Raw genomic sequence first — 20,099 nt, forward strand, 5'->3', positions numbered from 1 at the left:
AATGGTGTAGATTGAACATTTTACAATAAAAGATGGTTATTGAAAACAAGTAACTTACTTTGTTAAAAAATAAAGTATCGGTAGAAAGACCCTATTTTTAAATCATTGTCGAAGTGATTAAAATTACAATACTAGTCCTACCTTTTGCAATTATTATATTTTTTATTTTAAAAAGTCTTCCAAGTAGATCAATAAATTAGTATTAAAATTCAATTTTCGGTTGATGAAATTTTTTTTAATCAGAGACCATTTTATTATCGAATAATTTGATAGTTTTTTTCTATAAGTAGATCAATAAATTGGGCATGACACATGTTAATGCAAAGTTTTTATTTCAAGTCAGCTCATCATATTTAATTTCTGAATTTTTTTATATATAAAACTATTTCGTATTCGGTTTAATAAAATTTAATGAATGAAAAATTTAATTAACTTTTTTACGGATAAAGAAACTAGTATGCTGATTTACAAAGAAGATGAATCAAATAATAAAGCATTACAATTTATTCGGTTTCTTGTAATACAAGAGTAACAATAAACCCTATTAAAATGAAAACTTAACAGTTGAATGTGTAAATAAATTAATGAAATATGGATCAAATTAAAAAGAAAATTAACTAAAGAACGTCATTAATTAAACGCCTATGTCGATTGTAATGCTTCTCCAAAAGTAATTTTGAAGCTCCTTCTAATGTCCTACGCCATGTCTGCACATTTATGAAACATCCAATATATTAATACACAACATTACACATCACTCTCAACTCTTATCAATTAAATTAAATATATCTCTTCGGCTCTTCCTAATACTTTGTAATAAAAAAAGAATAAAAGTTATTCAAGGGGTATATATGTGGCAGTTTAAAACACTATCAATCGGTTAGACGACTTTAAGTCATTTAGTACAGAACAACGGTTTTATCATGTTATTCGCGCAACAAACTAATAAAGGTTAGCTCCGTTAAAATATTTAATAAAAGTGTATGATAATTTAGAAATACCTTATGAATGGCAACAAGAATAGACTTATTCTTGAGATCTCTGGCTCTGAGCTGAGATGACCTAGCAATCCCAATTGCTCTACACTTTCTTGAAACCACCGGTACCGGAAGAAGAGACCGTCTCTCTACTAAAACTGCACTACTACTTGTAATTGTACTATAACAATTCGGACTCTCGCATGATAATAATGCGGATTTCTTTCTTGTTTTTCGCCTTTTCGACAGTTTCTTATTAGCTTCGTCTTCTTCATCGCTCGTTTCAGCAAATTTTCTTAGCAACTCATCGGATGATTTCTTGGTTACATGTTGAACTGCTGCAGCAGCAGCAATACAATTCGCTGTATTAGCTGTAGTAGGAATAATGGCAGTGTCCATTTTTGTTCGGAGAAGAAAAGTGAATGCTAAGAAAAATGGAGATTGGGTTTTAGAGAGAGAAGGATATCTGAGAGAGGGAGAGATGAAGGGGGTGACAACGAAATATAAATGTTAGGATAAAATTGTTTTTTGATGTTATTTTTCAATATGTAGTAGGAAATGGACCGTTGTGATTCGAATAATTGCATAAGGTGGGAATATAGCCGTTGTGGGGATGAATAGGACAAGAAATTGGCATTTGGCATGTGATTTTGTGTAAGGGAATAATTAGATTTTAGAATACATTCATTTTTAGATTTGCTTATTTTAGAATACATTCATCTTTGCAAGGGTGACTGTTTAATGTTTCTACCATTTAGACTAGGGCAAATTGTGGAACTTTCAATTTGACTCATCCATAAAAAAAAAATTGACATGAATGCTAGAACAATGACTATACTGTAAAAGTACAGGCCATGTCACCATTTTTTTATTCAAAATTTCTATTGGTGCTTTGAATTGTAAAAATAATAATAATTCATATTTAAAATTGTCAAAATTGCATGTTAAAATTACAAAACACCATGTTTGGAATTGTAAAAATAATAATAATTCATATTTAAAATTGTCAAAATTGCATGTTAAAATTACAAAACACCATACGTGTACGGACAACTATTTCATGTTATTTACTGGCTAAATCAATGAAGACATGGCACGCAACTTAGCTATGCATGAATTCGAGTAATTTGTATGCTAGACTCAAAGGCATAGAGAAACCCCACAACTCCAAGGGCATTAACCACATCATGATTTTTTTTAAGCATTGTTTTTTTTTTAAATAACAATTCGAAACAGATCCAAATGCAGTATTAATTGGCAGATTGATGATAATACGGGCTTAGAAAGATAAGTTTAAAATAAGAAATGTATCCAAATTTCAAGATTTTCTTCATATTAATCTGCATAAATTTGCAAAACATTTCTAGACTGATACTATGGGTATGTAATCCAGTTTTACACAAAAGATACAAATAATCCATAATTCTCCGAATTATGGAGGTTACGTTACATAGTAAAATGCAGTTAAGAACAACACATTATATATTTATAATACTACCTCGAATCTCTCTTTTAATCTTGAGAACCTCCGCAACTTCATTACAATTTACCCCATTCTGCATACCGCGCACAAAAAATGTCTAAGCTTGCATGACCAATTCCTGCATGCTACAAGCAAAAATTGTACCATTTATCTCAACATTATATTAAAACTAACGGTTTTAACTTTCAACCTACTTGACATCAATGTTTCAAATCGCTTAGTACTGAATGCAATATTATGAACTATCTAAAGTCTATGCAACCTCCTGGGTATGCAGAAATTTTACTGTGACAACATTAGAATCTAAAATGTTGAATGGACTAAGATAAAGAAGATTTGGCATCTTTAGGGGCAAGTAAAATGATATTCATGAAACTTCATTATCCTGAACAAGCCGGGTAAATATGTGTAATCAAAATGCATAATCACAGTTCAAAAGAAAAATCACATAATCTAGTTTCACAATGTATGAGTACAGTAGGCAGGTAGAAAAATGATCTGCCAAATAATACTAAACCAGAGAACTATTTCTATTTTGACACCAAAGTTGAGAACTTAAATAACTTCAGATTTGCCGAGTACGTTTTGCCATTGCACAAAATTTTTTTGAGTCCTATGTTTCAGCATTTCATTTCCGTTTCTAAAGTTTCTTCTGAGAATTCAAAACTCTTAACTATTTTTCTAACAAAAAACATTGTTTTCCCGTTTTCCGCTTCAACATTTCCATTTACGTGCTACAAGATTAGACATAAAAGGCCCAGAGATACACAAGCTGGAAAATCATGCTTTCTCTAAAAAAAAGTGAAAATAGTGAAAATCATGCATACATAAAAGGAATCTACTAAAATAGTCATAGAAAGGGTAAAATGAATTTTATATATTCAGTGGAGTTAAGAGTTTTAAACTTTTTAATAAAGGTTTCAATCCATCTATTCTAACCACAGGGTTGTGCTTTACAGATCATTCTCTGCCAAAAAGACAATTCTATCTTTATTCATAGCAACCTAAGTTTATAATATACCGATCATGAAATTTTCTTTAACTTGATTTAGCAGAATCAAATAAATAAATTAGTTGGAAAAAATCATAATTTTCTTTACAATCTCTTTACAATGGAAGTAACTGTGCATATCCGTAATTTTCTTCAAATTTACATGTATATTTTAGCTCAAAAAGGAAGTAGGAAATATTGTAATAACTGACTTCCCCAAATCATACCCTCTAATTAGCTTGGGTTTCTCTAATATGTCACATTTCATTTTCAGATCAACATTCAACAATGCCTTTGTTTGGATGAAGCACATTAGGCAATGGTCACATTTTTTCAGTTCCATCAATCTGATTAAAAATAAATAATAAGTCATACCTAGTCATGACGAGTCAAATTGAGTCCCAAAACTAAAAGTGTGGCACTCGAGATTTCTCATGTTCAGCTGCATATTAAGAAGAAAATAAATCAAGTATAAATTGGAGAGCAAAATCAATATAAAGAAATGGAGAAAGAACAAGAACAAGACTAGCCTTGTGTATTCCTATCCCAGGTCTCAAGGACACTAGATATTCAGAGTCCCTATTTTGCCCACCTTATACATAATTTCTAGCCTCAATCTTTCATCTAATTTTTATATCATGTAACTGAAATGATTCAAACTCATGGTAATAGCAGCCATCTGCTTTAGCAGAAGTTCCCAAAAAAAAAAATTTACTTATCTAGAAGGCATTTCAGTTGCATAAATTGTCAAAAGGAGAGTTTTATTGTCTCAAAAAGAAACCCTGCTTATATGTTCATAATTCTCCCATTACTTGAACTCTGCTCGTGCTGTTTGTTTCCTTACTCTTCTTGAAGAATCAACACAATCTAACATCCCTAAAATTCACATAGAATGATAAGCATTCTCATCTTTTAAGTATATTTTCATTAAGGATCCAATTTTTCCCTTTCTTTAAACTTCATCCATATTCACATCATATAGACATCATGGTTGATAAGTTTAAGCCAGATATGAACTCAAGTTTGAATACAAAATTCATGCCAAAATTGTTGAAGCAAGGCAGTGCACATGCAGCAAACTCTTATGAACTAACATGCCGCATGTCCCTTGAATAGTTTTTAGCATCATCCCATAAAGAACTTACCATGACAGCAACTCCAGTTTCGCAGAATTTTGGAATTGAAATGACTCTTACTAACTGCCCTTCTGAACCTGCATTTTAGATTACCATTACAACTGGCTTTAATTTAAAAGGAAAAATCCAAATTGAATCTGTCCAAATTGTAAAAACATGTTCTATTTCTCCCTCAAATAAAGAGGAAAAAGAAAAAGGAGGGAAAGGATTTCATTTCATGATTATGGGATAGGAAGAAGTCATACCTTTTAACAGGCGAGTTCCATATTTCTCCTGATTTCCAACAAAATACACATGAGGACAGCTCTCAATCAAGAAAGGATCCTTATCAGTGAAAGGATAACAACCTGAAAGACAACGATGGCAGCAAATTATTGAAGAGGTTCATAAAAAATTGAATTTGACATGGTAGGTATTAATATCTATTAAGTAAAATTATTTTAGTTCCAATATTTCAAACGAATCATTTTGACAAAAGAAATTAACAAGAAGAAATTTATACGAACAAAGGAATAACTGAATAACCACATACGATTTCTACAAAGAGTAACAACAAAGAAGTAATAGAATAACGATATATTATTTGTACCAAGAGTATTAGGGGCTGTTGGAGCTAGATGTCTCCATTTTAATGTCCTTTCCATAAATTCCAGCTTATCCTTTGCCTCAGAATATTTTTCAAGATCATCAATATTCTGACCTGACGTTCCAAGAAACCTGGAAAAGAAGTCTTTTTGATCACGCCAGACAATATCTCAAAATTGTAGCAGCAATTCATCAAGTATGGAAGTTCATGCCTTACCTAACGTTATCAAGCTCAAAGGAATGAGGATTAGTACAAGATCTAAAAGTATTATAAGCTGCTGATCCCGGGAAAAGGCATCTGTGCAGAGGCTGAAAAAGAAAAGAACTTCATAATGGAAAAAAACAAAAAAAAAGTCTGATAGTTGGAAATGTAATGCTACCTGCTGAGGTAAAGAATAGTTTGCTGGATCACTGGATCCAGGCATGATATCCAAAGACACACCTGCAGCAATCTAAACACAAAAAGTAAGCAGCATGACTAAAATGAGGAACAAAACTTGACATTATTAAAATAAAACCTGTGACAGAAAGATATCCAGCTCTTTGACCGGCTCAGATAATCTTGATTGCTCCTTTGAAGCCAAACTCTAAGAAAATATCACCAAGGGAGTAAATTTACTGTCATGTCTAGAGGCTAGAAAAAGATGGAAACTCCCATTAAATTTAGGACAACATTAACTTTCTGGAAAGAGCACCAGTAGTCTCACTATCATGACAGTTCATTCAAAGAAAATCATTACTAGAGATTAAAGAAGAAGAAGTAAAGAGTTCCACCTACTTTCAAATTTATACATGAGCTTTTTCTAGTTTATTATATATCGAAAGAGACAGTAACTATGGAAAGCTTCTGCATCCACAAGTAAATCATTACTGTTTTTAAAGATTAAATGTCAAATAAAATGCATGGACTCAACTCATGCAACATTTTAAAAGGGAAGGAATAATTAAGTAAAAAAAACTTACAGAATAATCATTTAAGAAAAGACAATTTAAGAACTAATTAGAATATGGAAACCATGTTATTACCTGTCCATTAAGAGGTTGACGTGGAATTTCAACTGAATTCCCTGCAATCACAACATGAACTATCTCTGCTGCAATACCTTGTTCCTGCCCACATGATGAATATAAGTAAGCAGGAGACCACAAAAGGCAGCAGAATGACATGAAGAAATAGGAGAACGCAAAGACCTTTTCATCTCCTAGATATCCTGTTATGTGATCCACAAGAAGCTGAAACTGGAGAGGGTTGGATGCGCTGCTCCCAACACTCAACCCGGAAACAAAAACAACATACTTGTCCTCTCCTGTTCACAGTTGAGTCTCAATATCATGTCATGCTTAAATGAGCAGACTTCATACAAAATTGGCATAACAAAGAAACAATTATCCTCATCTATTTACATCATTATGAATATCACATGGATAGAGAAGGGTGAATAATATATATATCATACTTGACTGAAGTGGCAGATCTATCTGTGGTGCCAGACCCGGCTCAAGGACATCTAAAACCTGGAAGTCACCTGCATCAGTTTCCTTTCCATGCAATGCGACAACAAGGCCTAGCAAACATAGAGTGCAAAAGAAGAATTACTAAACTTTGATAATAATTAGGATTATTTTGTCGAGGGTACTGAAGTGTGTGAACTATTTGCCAACACAATTCCAAGGCCTATGTTCCATTTCATGAACCCAAACAAAGGCATGCCGACATAGGGTCTTTTTCATGGTCTCAATTAAAACTATTTCATCACTTAACTATTAAGTAATCAGACAATCATTTAATTAAAACAGAGGAAGATGGGGAATTTTCTGAGAGAAAGTGCTTAGGTCTAACAATGTCAGATTCTCCAATATTGAAGAAGTTTCTTCCAAACTGACAGATGCAACTTGAGCCAAATCGGTCAACTAGGTTTCCAACAAAGTCAGATTCTCTGACATTAAAAATCCTTCCAATATCACATACGCAGCTTAAACCACAAAGGTCAACCAAGCTTTAAGTTATTTACATAGTCACTCATCTTGTTTATGACAGGTACCTGTCACATAAGCTGAAGGTGGAAGCATGTCACCTCCAAGCTTAACTCTTCCACTCTCGTCTTCCAGGACCAAATGGTCATCTGCGTGCATAAAATTGTGAGCCTTCACCAACGGAACTGCAGACCGCTGCATGATTAACGAAAACAAACCTCAGTTACCAACCCCTTTCACTAAATCAAATAAAAAAAACCCAAAACCATCAAAATTAATTCATTATTTACAACACCTCTTTAGAGTACTCATCAAGAATACAAGGTTTGAGTTTCATATGCTTAAACAGCGTGCCGACAATGATGCATTCTTTCCCTTCTTCCAGTCCCAAAACTGTACAAACTGCACTACAAAGATACTACTAAATTGACTTCTTACAAACCCTAACTTTGATTAAAAATAAATACAAGTAGTACCCATGAACAAAAACCTCCATAAAACATAGCAAGTTAAAAGCAACCAGTACCCACAAATTGAGCTGTTCACTTAAAATTAATGTAAAATCCTGTTAGAAGTACCTGGTACATGAGATTTCCAGTGGGGCACAAGAGAGTAGAGTAAAGTTCTCATGAGGTGGAGGCGAGCAAAGTAAATTTGACTGTATTGTTGGCCTCTATAGGTCTCATTTTGCATCATAAATGTCTCATCCTGCAATTTTTTGAAGTCAAATTTGGTTCAGTCGGGATTTTGAACGAACACTTATAATGCATACATAAATGAAGAAAACAGAGTAGAGCAATCCAAATTGAACTTAGCAACAAGAAATTGAAGAAAAATTGTAGAGTTGTTTACCAAAGAGGTGTAGTTAGATTGCTTTCTCTGGAGATTTTTCTCGGCGTCGATCTCCATTGATTTCATGGCGGGAAAATTGTAAGAAGAAGGAACAAGCAGACAACAACTGCATTTAAGAACATTTGGCTTTTAATTAAGTAGTTATAAATGCAAACTTAATAATTAAACAAATTGGGGATGTAGCTCAAATGGTAGAGCGCTCGCTTTGCATGCGAGAGGCACGGGGTTCGATCCCCCGCATCTCCAATATTTTTATGCCCATTTTTTATTAGAGAATTCTTATGCATATTTTTAAAAATATAAATTAATTAAATTTGTTTTTAGAGAATTCTTATGCATATTTTAAAAAATATAAATTAAATAAAATTTTCTTCTATTACAAGTTATTAAAAATGGTACCCGATGACAACAATATTGGCATATTGCCAGCAAAGCTAAAAAATGATCCTAATAATTTTTAAAGAGGAAAAATTACTCTAATATAGCCATTAAGAAGTAAAATTGGACTCTTAACACTTTAAAAATGAGGAAATTACACCCTATACATCAATTTCTCTAAATGTATACATTAGTGACTCAAAATATTAAAAAGTGCAAAATTCTCTCATTTATTTTAAATACTTTTCATCTATACCTCATTATAATTTATGTCTCCCTTTTACCCTTCATTGCTTTATTCACATTGCCCATTAACTTCCCTCAGACCTTATAATCCAACATAATGACCGGATAAACGACGACCACCAACCATACCGCTGAGGTCGCCGCCACCGGAGCAAGGAGACGACGGTCGCCATCCATAGCCTACGCTCCAATGACCGCCGTTTATGTTCCGATGACCGTTGTTTAGTGAGAATTCGGGTAATTTCAAATCAGATCTAAAAAATTATTCACCTTGTGATGATAACAACGATGGAGGAGGAGTTGCAGAGCGCCACCGCTAGAGGAAGGAGACGACGGTCGTTCAATAGTTGTTGGTGGCTGAAAATCTCCAGTTACTCGCACAAGAATTTTTTTTCTTGAATTATTCAAAGAATTGGGGCTGGTTGGAGTATACCATTGGTGGAGATGAAATGAAATAATCACTGCAAATATGAATCTCAATTCTCTGTTACCCTTACCCCTTCAATCCTTTAAGCCAAACAAAACTAAAACTGCAACTTCACCATTTCATTCTTTTTCTCTGTAAGCTTTGACATAGGTTTTAAAGCTGTTGGGTGCCATTAAATGACTGGTTTCTGTAGCTAGTTATTGCTTGATTAAAATCAACGTGCTTAAGTTATGGGGTTCTCTTTGTATGAAGCGTATCTTATGTTTTACTAGCTTATAGATGTTTAATGGCATATGGTCTTGGTGAGTGTTAATTCTGAGGAAAAAAAACCCAAACATGATAGTAATATAGTGCAATTTGTTTTCTTGGAGATATATAAAATTTACATCAACCTTAAATCAACTTTAAATCAATTTTTAGTTATTTGACATTTTATTTATTTTTTCATTATATTTTAAATGAGAGTATAGTAAACTGATTCTAAAATCAAACTTTAAATTTAGATTGATTTTTTCATTACTTTAACAATGTATTTAAATAATCATAAATCAACTCATGTCAACCATAAATTTTGGATGTATATTTATTAATCATATGTTTATATAGTTATAAAGCAACCTATAGTTAACTTTATATTTTAAATATATATTTATTAGTTTATCATATGTTTAAATAATCATAAATCAATTCATTATCAACTTTAGATATTAAATAAATATTTTATTATTTTAGCATATGTTTATATGTAATCATGAATCAACTCGTTATCAACTTTATATTTTAAATATATATTTATGAATTTGTTGAAACTCTTATGTGAAACAGTTCAAAATTATTATTATCATTTTTCCAATCTTAAGGTTGACAGGTGTCGATTTTAAACATCAACCAGATGTCAATCGAAAGTTAACTAAAAATCAACTAAATGTCAACTGAAAATCAACTATATAATTCAATTTAAGTATAATAGATTTACTTTTCATTGCTCTTACGCAAAACAATTCAAAAAAATTATTACTATTTACTAAACCTGATTATATTAATGAGTTCTCTGTAATTTGTTGATTTTTTTTAATTTGACAAAATTTTAAAGATCAACTAAATGTCAACCGAAAGTCAACTAAAAATCAACCGAATATCAACTGGAAATCAACTATATAATTCATTTAAATTATAATAGACTTACTTTTTATTTTTCTTACGCAAAACAGTTCAAAACTATTATTACCATTTGCCCAACCTGATTATATTAACGAGTTCTCTTTAATTTATTAAAATTTATTTTTCTATATATATAATCTGATAAAATTTTAAAGATCAACTACATATCAACCGAAGATCAACTGAAAATCAACCAAATGTCAAAATTCTTTTTCACTAATATAGAAGTGAGGACACAAACATTTTCAATTTAAATTGTGCAGTTTTAATATTTTAAAAACAAATTAATAGTACATATTAGATAATTTTAAGTTCAACGTAAAATCAATCTGATATCACCTAATATCAAACGTTAATTACTCCACACACAAACTCATACATACATATGACCCCAGGCGCCATTTTGCTTCTCTTCCTCCAAACCGAACAAAATGTCCACAGCAACAACAGCGTCACTGCTTCTTCCGTTAAACACCACAACCGCCCATTCTTCTCCGTTTTAAAATCTCAAACCGACAATGCTCCTTATCCTTCTCATCCTCTCTATTACTTTCCTACTCCACGTCTTTCTCTGCTTTCTCCTCCGTCATCTGAACCGCCGATGTCTCCGCCATCTCTATCATCATCCGACCACTATTATCTCCTCCTCTAATCGTCATTCCTCCAGTAACCGCGTTTCTGCTGCAATCTCCATTTGTTGATTCTCTCCATTTTTTCACTTTCAGTTTGACCAAATGGTCTTCTGCCAAATGAAATTAAAGAATCAATTTATAACAAATTAATTTGTGCATGCAATAATTAAAAGTTAGGCTAAATATACTAAATTCAGTTGCAATTAGGTTGGAGTATAACACATTTTAAGTCCATCACCACTCCATCACCAACATTTCCACTGATCTGCCACGAGGAAACACCAATAAGCACCAATTCATTCTCTTCTTTCTTCAACTAATTAACACTACAATTTTAAATTTATATTCCATGTTCATCAATTCTTGCTCAATTTAAGTGAATTGGTTTCAATTTGAATTCACTCAATTATAATTTAACTATTAAATTAAAAGTTCTCTGTCAAACTAAAACTCTTTCAATTGCAAATTTTAGTTATAAAAAAATCTAAAAACATTAAAAAATTGATTTAATGAAATTTTGGTTTTTTTGAGATGTAGAAACTCACAAAACAGAGGCTCATCGTCAATTATAAGAAAAAATACAGAGCGGAGGAATGGCAGAACGGTGGAATAGCGGAACAAAATAACGGCAAAATAACAGAACAGAATAACGGCGGAATGGATTAAGAACGGCGACAATGACGGTGATGAGAGAAGATGGTGATGATTTGAAAAAAAATAAGGAAGAAGAAAGGAGTTGGTAAGAAGGGCAGAATTGTCCTATTTTAATAGTAAATCTCCGTGTTTTTAGTTTTGAGGTATTTATGAAAACTTAATTATTTTATTGAGAGATATCTGCATATATTTATTAGGTGATGTATTTATGAGAGCAAATAGACTATTTTGGTGATTTATGTACTTAGCCCTTTGAAAATTGGTATTTGAACCTCTTCCATTAGACAAAGTTATAATAACTCCATTAAAGTGGGGTAATTTTTTCTCTTTACAACTTTTTTTTTTATCCGAGATATGGTTAGCGGGATTAGCGGGAGTTAATTATAGTGTTAGTACTAGATTAGAAATTCATTTTTTAAATGCAGTCACTGCTGCCAGAGGCGGGATTGAACCCCAAACCTCTGATGATGCAATATGAAGCTAAGCCATCCAGGCTATAGCTCATTTGCCTCTTTACAACTCATCATGTCATTTTTCACATCGGTGCCAAAATATGGGTCATTTTTCACATCAATGGTCATTTTAAGATAATTTTTTACTTTTTCTGTTAATGTGAATCAGAAAATTATTTTTTAAATTTTTTATTATAAAATTATCATGTAAATTATTTTTCTAATTAAATATTTTCTTCCAAATAAATTTTACTCTATTAATATCAATGAGATTCCTTTTTTAATTATTATTTCTCTATTGTGTCAAGATATGTGTATATATTCCATGAATTTGTACCATGTCATATTTACAACAAATCAATGAATATTTATAATAAAAAATCTTTTTTTTTTAATTTTACATGACTAATATACAATTGGTTTGTTAGCCATATGGCTTACACAAAATGCATGACTAACACAAAATGCATGACTAACACAAATTTTTACATGGTTAACACAAAATTTCACATGACCGTTGTTCTTCTTGATGAAGAACACACCGCTGCTCTTTATCAAGAAGAATAGACCCAATTCTCAGATTTTAAACGAAGCGAAGCGAATATTCAAACTCGTATATTAGATTACTCTCCTTACATCTAAGAAGTTAAATTGATATATGATTAAAACTTATATACTTTTAAGGGTTACTGTTAAAACAAATCACGAACTTTACACGTTTTTTCATTTTTATCACGCAGTTTAAATTTTCTCATTTTCATGCACGAAATACAACTTTTTGTCAAATTCATGCACGGTGCTGAGGTGACACTCTTAATTGGTGTAAAATGACTTTTACCTCAGCGAATTACACCAATGGAGTCATGACACTTCAACACCGTGCATGAATTTGAGAAAAAGTAATAGTTCGTGCATGAAAATGAGAAAATTCAAACTGCGTGATTAAAATGAAAAAACATGTAAAGTTGGTGAATTTTTATGCTATTAACCGTACTTTTAAACTATTAAATTTAGGGGAAGGGAAGGGGGAATCATATTCGCCCTCTGACATTTAGATTAAGAATTACCTATGCATTTATGGTTTATAAAGGTGCAAAAAGGCCATTAAAGTTTTTAAATGACTTTTTAGGTTACTAATATTTTCTAGAAAATGGTCATATATGCCCCTAACAATGGGGCCTAAAGAAACACATATAAAAACATTAGTGGCTTGGTGCATTTTTCCAAAGTACTATAAGTGATCCTTTGTTCAAACATCAAGGACATATATGACCTATATCCCTTAAATTTATATAATAAAAAATATTTTCTTCTATTTTTAAATAAAATATAATTCTTTTACTAAATTTATTAGAAATAAGCATCGAATTCATGATTGTTTTATTTGATATAACCCCCAAAATTGAGGGGCATAAAACATGACAAACTTTGATTTTAAATTTGTCTATGATAATATCATAGGGGGATATTTGGTGTGTCCCCTAAAATTAAGGTGCAATATATGCATGACTGCATTTAATTTTATTAAAATATATAAAAATAATTCAAATATTACGACCAAAAGCTTGAAAATGATCCTTATATTAGAGATAATGTTATATAAAATTATAAACTATACATATTTTTTAAAATGTCTCAATTGTATGCAGGATATTTTATTTTTTTTCAATTCGATACACGAGGTCATAATATGGTGACATGGCTGTCAAAAATAATATCCATTTTGACAAAATTACACCGAGTGCGACGTTAGCATATGCATTAAATTGAAAAAAAAAAATGAAATTTCTTGTATATGAGACGTTTCAAAGTTCATGATTAAATTAAAAAATAGATATAATTTGTGAATTTATTTAACATCACTCCTAATTTTGAAGCGCAAAACTGAAATACAAAATGACTCTAATCTTTTAAAATTTGAGATTTAAACTCCTCCATCAAAGAAAATTACATTACATTGATAAAAATTGAGAGATATTTTTGCTCTCATAAATTATTAGAGTCATTTTTGCAACTCGATGAGAATATGAAAATTATTTTTAACTCTTTTTATTGATGGGTATTAAAAAATATTTATTTATACTTTTATTCTAAAGTTATCCTATAAATTATAAATTTCAATCAATATGGATTTTTCATCTCTGTTGTTTTAATTCAAATTAGTATTATTATTTGTTATTTCCTGCTTATGGTTAATAGATTCACGGGATAATTATTATTTTTATAAATTATTAAACTATTCGTTCTTCTAAATTTATTGATGTCTCTCTAACTAAATTTATTGGATTTTTTGTCTATAATTTTGAATTTCTGCCAAAAACTATTGAAAATTTATTTTTCAAGCTATAAAAAATTCAGATTATAAAATAATAAATAAAAATAAATATTGAAATTAATTTTTTGCTATTATTTGTATTAGATACTTTGAGTTTAAATATAAAAAATTCTATAAAAGATGTTTTAGTATTTATAAATTGTTACTTTTTATATTTAATCAATAAAAATAAATATTTGTGACAATTATTTAATTAAATAAAAATAAAAATAAAAATCATTCATCCAAAGATGACAAACGTATAAAATGAAATATCTTTAAAAAGCTTCATTAAATATGTATCTTTATATTTCCTTTTATATCAAAATAAAGAAAAAAAATTGTTAAAAGGATAAAAATACTCTTAATATGGAAATAAATTGAAAAAGTTTATAAGAAATAATTTTTTATTTTTTACAACAAGAACCATGTAAGAAGATAAGAAATTGTTTTAGATTATATCAACAGAAATAATTTTATAAGACGCAATTTGTCTGTTAGCATATATATAAGCACATAAAATGTAGTAATAATAAAAATTCAAATCTTACATTATCGAATAATTGGACTGCAAATGGCAACTTCAATAACACAGTCCTCACTCTCTGCAATTTCTTCTTCAATTTCTTCTTCCCGCTCTTATTCTTCTTCAACTGCTAATGTCTCCTTCCCGCGGTTTCCACGCAAAATTCGGAAGTTGACCTGCAAAACAACGGTGAATGAGACCGTACAAGGAGCTCCGGCGACTTACGCCAAAGCTATGGAGCGTCTCTCCGCTAAAGAATCGTTACTTCTCGCAGTTAATTATCTCTCAGTTTATTAGATTCTTGATTGTTATACGTAAGTTAGGTTATGTGTAATTGTTTTTTGTGAAAATTTTGGAGCAGTTTAAGGATTCAGGTGGATTTGAAGCGTTGGTGAGCGGAAAAGTGACGACAATGCAAAGAATTGATGTGAATGAGAGGATTATTGGTCTTGAGAGGCTTAATCCTAGTCCTAGACCAACTACGTAGGTGCTGCTTTCTTTTAATTGTTGACATTAAGTTGTTTACCAATTTAATTTAATCTGTTATTATTATTATTAGATGTTGAGTTGTTTGTTCAGCTATTCAGGTCACCGTTTTTGGAAGGAAGGTGGAATTTCGAGTGGTTTGGATCTGGAAGTCCTGGATTATTTGCTGCTACTTTTTTATCTGAGTAAGTCTAAGGAGTTTATTCTGTTTGGATTAGTGGAAATGTTAGTTTTTATTTGAATGGATCGATAATTGGATGCTGTTTCTGCAGGAGGTTTCCTTCGAGTTTGGCGAATTTGGCGAAATTGGATGTTGTGATTAAGGATAGTAATGCTAAGGTTACTGCCAATATGAAATTACTCTCATCGGTATTTCCTTTTATCTTCGTTCTCCTCGTCCGTTAATGTATTGTATTGCAATCCATGTTCTGTTTATTTGAATGTGTTCTAATGAAGAGGTTAAAAGCACTAATTAGTAATTATCAATGAAATCCATGTTCTATTTTAGTTTTTGTTGATGGTTTTCTTCTGTAATCAAAAGAAATCAATAGAATCTTTTTGATTCGTTTTGCTCGGACTACCATTGATTGGCTTAGATATGTACCTCTTTTTACATTTATCTTTGTTTAGAACTTAAGCTCCATATTCAATGTTGACTGCCCTGATGGTATGTGGATTGGGTTGAATCAAATGCGGGTCAGTTGAAGTTAACTTGAAAAATTCTGAAGTAAATTGTCTAAAAGTTGGTTGAGGAAATATAATTTCCTTCTAAGACGTGTCTCAATCACAAAATTTTCAGTAATTGGTCGCAATATATGCAATATGGATATATTGTCTCTTTTCATGTTGAATATCTGTCGGTCCCTTCTTCCCTGTGGTATTGAATTTAGCTGAGGAGTGAATACAATAGGCATACAGCAATGAAGGTTTTCAACCTTTTCTGTGACATCACTGATGAATACTTAACGGAGAAATGTTGCTATAGTTATCGTTAAACCTTTTCTGCACACTTTTGTTGTAGTTTTGAATTTCACTATGAATTTATTTTTCTGTCCGAGTGCAGATAGATAGCAAAGTTGTTTTGTCTTCCCAATTATCTGTGGAGGGACCTCTCAGAATGAAAGAGGTATATGTTGAAGGAATACTTGAGACACCAGCAATAATTGAAGAAAGTGTACCAGAACAGTTAAAAGCTGTACTTGGTCAAGCAATGAGCATAGCGCAACAACTTCCAGTTTCAATCAGGAATGCGGTTTCCAATGGCCTAAAAATTCCTCTATGTAAGTTCTTTGAAGTTTTTGGATAATTGTGCCTGTCTTCCTCTTTTATTTTTCCCCCTTTTTGAGAGCGTTCAGACATCCTGCTTTTCCTCCATATCTCTTTAAGCAAAAGCTAAAGAAACTTTTGTGCTGTGTTTCATTCATTTGTTTGCCATGCCAATTAGGTGTTTTCTTTCCTAAATCAACTTACTTCTGTAAAGCTCCAGTATCCTGCTATGCTACTTACACTTGTATTTTGCATTTAAACATCCCTGCCTAGATGCAAAAATAATATAGAAAAAGCAGTCCACCTCTGTATTTTTGGTTACTAGATATTTAATTTGGGATTGATGAGATTTTGATTTACAAAAAGTCCTGACCCATTCACAAGAATTCCGAGGAAAGAAAAAATATATTTTAATGATGTTTTATTACATAAGCTGGTTATGAATTGTTTAGATTATGATTGGAAAATCTATAATGCAAGAATTCAGTTCAGTTGAATTTTATTTAGTCAGTTCTCTTGTTTAGAAAGCTATCATGCTACAATTTCTCTTATACAAATTATGACATGATTTTGCAAGAATAGTGAATTGACATCATGCACAAACAAGGCCATAATGCCAGCAGTAATCAGACCATGGAGACAGAGGAAATGCTGTTCTTCTTGTGAACCCCTTGGCACCAACCAGATTTTTATCTGCACAAAGATACCTAACCAAATTAACTGTGAATACCTTATATCTCAACTATTATTTACTTTTATGGAAGGATTTGCATGATCTTTTGCAGTCGAGAAATGTAAAAATGAACTAGCTTATAAAATCTTAATCGACCGACTGTTTGGTTCCATGATTCCATCAGATGCTTATGATTTGATTCTCGACTATGCATTGCCTGATATAAAGCGTATACTATTATTAGAGTAGTGGGTTGTAATTCTGGTCGTGGCTTGACTTTCACTGTTTATATTCATATAACAAAGATAAATGTTCTTAGATATAAGACTGTTTTAGCTATTTAGCATTAAACTCTCTGCTAATTGACATCCAAAAAATTAAAACCAGTCGCTTTCTGTATTAGCTATGATATTCCATTGGAGTGGTTTAGGCTCATGAGAGGATTCTTTTTTAACTTTTACTTTAGTGTATGATAGTTATTTTTATTTTCATCATTAATCAACATTCTGTCGTCAAATCCTTTTAGATATCTAATGATGTTTTATGGTTTATTTTCTTTTCAAATTTGTTTATTGAGTTATCAATATCATTATAAATCATGCTAAGATTTTCTTTTCTAAACTCCTGCAGCTGGGTCTTTCCAGAGGCTCTTTATGATCTCTTATCTTGATGAGGAGATACTTGTAAGTATTCTTCTGTGTACATCTTGGGTATCGCTGTGCACATTTTCCCCTTAAATACTTAGTGTCCTCATTGCAGAATTGGATAAACATAGTAACTTGTAATATCTGATCTACGGTTTGTTGTATTAACTCTTATAGAATAGTGAGAATGAAGTAACCTTGATGCAATGAAAGGTTGCTCCATTTTACCTCTCTCCAGAAAGGCTGATAAGGTTCTGTATCGTAAAGAAGTCTTTTGTTGATCCTTGCAAAATGGACAGCCTTATCCATTCGGATTTGTATGTTAATACTTCTACAGTAACTATATTTGCATTTATTGGAAGAAAATCGGAGATAGTAATCTTGAACATATTTCTGATCTTTATTTCTATCAACAGTGTTAAAAGGTGAGTTTAGGAGTTCTAGAAATTATAACATAAATAGTTGGGGTTGCTATTATGAAGTGGGTGCAATAAAATAATCCATTGACATTCATGAAGGGTTGTATATTTAAATGACATACCTGATACTTAAACTTTAAGTGGATTTATTGTCCTAATTAGTTAACGGTGGTACTTTTTCTAGATGACTATTATGACAGTAGTTCTTCATTTTATCAGTAGATGTAGGAATGCTAAATGAATACTTTCCCCTAATCTCTTAAAGTTGTTTTCATCTCTGGAAACCACCTAAGCTGCAATATTAATTGATATATCCGTGTCGTGAATATTGAAGGATGACTATAAAGAATTATCTTGTGTAGACTTTAGAAACATGCTAAGCTTACTTTTAAACTGATAAGTGGGAATATGAAGCAAGTGGCCAACTCCTGAGTCACCATATGCTAAATATTTATTCTGTTTCCTGAATCAGATTATTAGGGATACTGCTGGAGTACCTGAAGTTCTTACAAGGTTGGATGCTTCTCCATCTGCCACAATGGCCAACACTGAATACGAGAGTTAAAGATACTGATATTTTATTTTATTTGCTTCTCAAACTTGTGATACAATGTAAAGTATTTACATGTCAATCATCACCCGTTTCATTTTATTAAGTTTTATCTTTCCCACTCTGTATTTCTATCACAGTAAAGAGTCAAACTGTTACATTTTCTCTTTCTCAATAATAAAGCCAATGTTCGCTTTTATCCTAATCTTTTTGTCCGTTTATATGTATAAAATGTTCGCAGTTCAGATAGCAAGTGACCTCTCGTAATCAACGACACAAAAACTTTGTTGGAATTAACCCTTTTGAACTCACATTTTACTGATGCATGTACAGTTCTACAGAAACAACAGAAAGAAAAGGGCGTTAGAGCATCTGGTTCAAGTCCGGGTAGCGGAGCGTAAACACAGGTATCCTGTCTCCAAAAGTCATATGACGGTGCTGCTGCCAGTCTTGGTCTCATCATGTTTAAGTGGTTGATTGTAAAGTTGAAGAGGGTAGTTTTCATGGTCTCATCATCTTTACACGCTTTCAAGAAGCATGATTTTTACCTGCTCATTGCATTCACACTAATTTTTCTTTTGTTGTTGTTAGAGAACAAATAAAACTATTGTTGAAGCATCACCTAACAGTTAGAGATTAGTAGAAATTCTTATCAGCTCTCATTTGGTTGATGAAATTTTGAGTAGAAGGCAAGCTAGGTTTGTGTGCTTATCTGTTCATGTTTGAAGATTAATAAATATTTGCATACGTGTTAAAGATAATTAAACATCGTTGAAGTCTCATTTAACAGATTGAAAGGAAATTCTGATAGCAAGTGTGAATATTTTGGAGAAATGACGTGCCTTGTTCAGTGTTTCCTATGCTAATTGACTATAATTTTGGTTTGCTGTATTGCTGATTACAGTTTCTTTGCATTAAGAAAGAAGAAGCAATTCTTAACATTTGACTTTTAGCAGACGGTGACAAGACAACATTGCTTGCAATTCGAACCGCAAGTTTTATTCTACTCAAAACAGTTACCACCCAGTGGGGAAGATTGCATACGACCTTTTGACAATTGGAGTTATTATGTGCATAAAACACTCACCATCAGGAAGGTATTTGCTCATTTAATTTGCTTCATTTATAATGTCAACTTTGTTTTATATATTTATTTTGTAAATGGAAAAATTCTTAAGGTATAATTTAATATGTATTGACATGTTGTGTGTTATATATCTGATATGAATAAGAATTTTTCATTTACATCAGCTTTACAACAGGAAAAGCCATC

At 31.6% G+C, this 20,099-nt stretch overlaps 3 protein-coding genes and 1 non-coding gene across 5 annotated transcripts; 2 read left to right on the forward strand and 2 right to left on the reverse strand.

The window, feature by feature from the left end:
• Positions 1-461: 461 nt before the first annotated feature.
• Positions 462-1,496, reverse strand: LOC126678023 (uncharacterized). The gene is made up of 2 exons (XM_050372876.2): positions 1,002-1,496; positions 462-707 (listed from the first exon to the last, which is right to left on the reverse strand). Exons 1-2 carry the CDS (start codon positions 1,374-1,376, stop codon positions 618-620), a joined length of 465 nt encoding a protein of 154 aa, XP_050228833.1. The 5' UTR covers positions 1,377-1,496; the 3' UTR covers positions 462-617.
• A 787-nt stretch (positions 1,497-2,283) lies between these two features.
• LOC126676242 (DNA polymerase delta small subunit) lies at positions 2,284-8,107 on the reverse strand. 2 transcript variants are annotated; one of them, XM_050370404.1, is made up of 15 exons: positions 7,999-8,107; positions 7,725-7,854; positions 7,442-7,548; positions 7,215-7,341; positions 6,630-6,737; positions 6,364-6,479; positions 6,199-6,282; positions 5,691-5,759; positions 5,553-5,624; positions 5,390-5,481; positions 5,177-5,304; positions 4,833-4,934; positions 4,597-4,664; positions 3,827-3,893; positions 2,284-2,578 (listed from the first exon to the last, which is right to left on the reverse strand). In XM_050370404.1, the coding sequence occupies exons 1-14, from the start codon at positions 8,062-8,064 to the stop codon at positions 3,831-3,833; spliced, it is 1,332 nt and encodes a 443-aa protein (XP_050226361.1). In that variant the 5' UTR covers positions 8,065-8,107; the 3' UTR covers positions 2,284-2,578; positions 3,827-3,830. The 2 variants fall into 2 exon arrangements, with proteins under 2 accessions (XP_050226361.1, XP_050226360.1); XM_050370403.1 differs by having other exon boundaries at positions 2,284-2,585.
• Positions 8,108-8,171: 64 nt separating this feature from the next.
• On the forward strand, positions 8,172-8,244 carry TRNAA-UGC (transfer RNA alanine (anticodon UGC)). Its single transcript has one exon. It is a non-coding gene; the product is annotated as a tRNA-Ala (tRNA).
• Positions 8,245-14,794: 6,550 nt separating this feature from the next.
• On the forward strand, positions 14,795-19,031 carry LOC126677784 (probable plastid-lipid-associated protein 13, chloroplastic). Its single transcript, XM_050372563.2, has 7 exons — positions 14,795-15,061; positions 15,150-15,271; positions 15,376-15,459; positions 15,547-15,643; positions 16,338-16,554; positions 17,844-17,896; positions 18,749-19,031. Exons 1-7 carry the CDS (start codon positions 14,837-14,839, stop codon positions 18,839-18,841), a joined length of 891 nt encoding a protein of 296 aa, XP_050228520.1. The 5' UTR covers positions 14,795-14,836; the 3' UTR covers positions 18,842-19,031.
• Positions 19,032-20,099: the final 1,068 nt, after the last annotated feature.

Source organism: Mercurialis annua, linkage group LG4 (assembly GCF_937616625.2).
Source record: "Mercurialis annua linkage group LG4, ddMerAnnu1.2, whole genome shotgun sequence".
NCBI lineage: Eukaryota > Viridiplantae > Streptophyta > Magnoliopsida > Malpighiales > Euphorbiaceae > Mercurialis > Mercurialis annua.

Excerpts from the sequence above, each read along its gene's own strand:
- LOC126678023 (XM_050372876.2), bottom strand. The coding sequence starts at position 1,376 with ATGGACACTGCCATTATTCCTACTACAGCTAATACAGCGAATTGTATT. Across the intron at positions 708-1,001 it reads TTCTTGTTGCCATTCATAAG|ACATGGCGTAGGACATTAGA; the intron begins GTATTTCTAAAT and ends ATAAATGTGCAG.
- LOC126676242 (XM_050370404.1), bottom strand. The coding sequence starts at position 8,064 with ATGAAATCAATGGAGATCGACGCCGAGAAAAATCTCCAGAGAAAGCAA. Across the intron at positions 6,283-6,363 it reads GATATCTAGGAGATGAAAAG|GAACAAGGTATTGCAGCAGA; the intron begins GTCTTTGCGTTC and ends TCATGTGGGCAG. Across the intron at positions 4,935-5,176 it reads AACAGCCCCTAATACTCTTG|GTTGTTATCCTTTCACTGAT; the intron begins GTACAAATAATA and ends GTTGTCTTTCAG.
- LOC126677784 (XM_050372563.2), top strand. The coding sequence starts at position 14,837 with ATGGCAACTTCAATAACACAGTCCTCACTCTCTGCAATTTCTTCTTCA. Across the intron at positions 15,460-15,546 it reads GCTGCTACTTTTTTATCTGA|GAGGTTTCCTTCGAGTTTGG; the intron begins GTAAGTCTAAGG and ends CTGTTTCTGCAG. Across the intron at positions 16,555-17,843 it reads TGGCCTAAAAATTCCTCTAT|CTGGGTCTTTCCAGAGGCTC; the intron begins GTAAGTTCTTTG and ends AAACTCCTGCAG.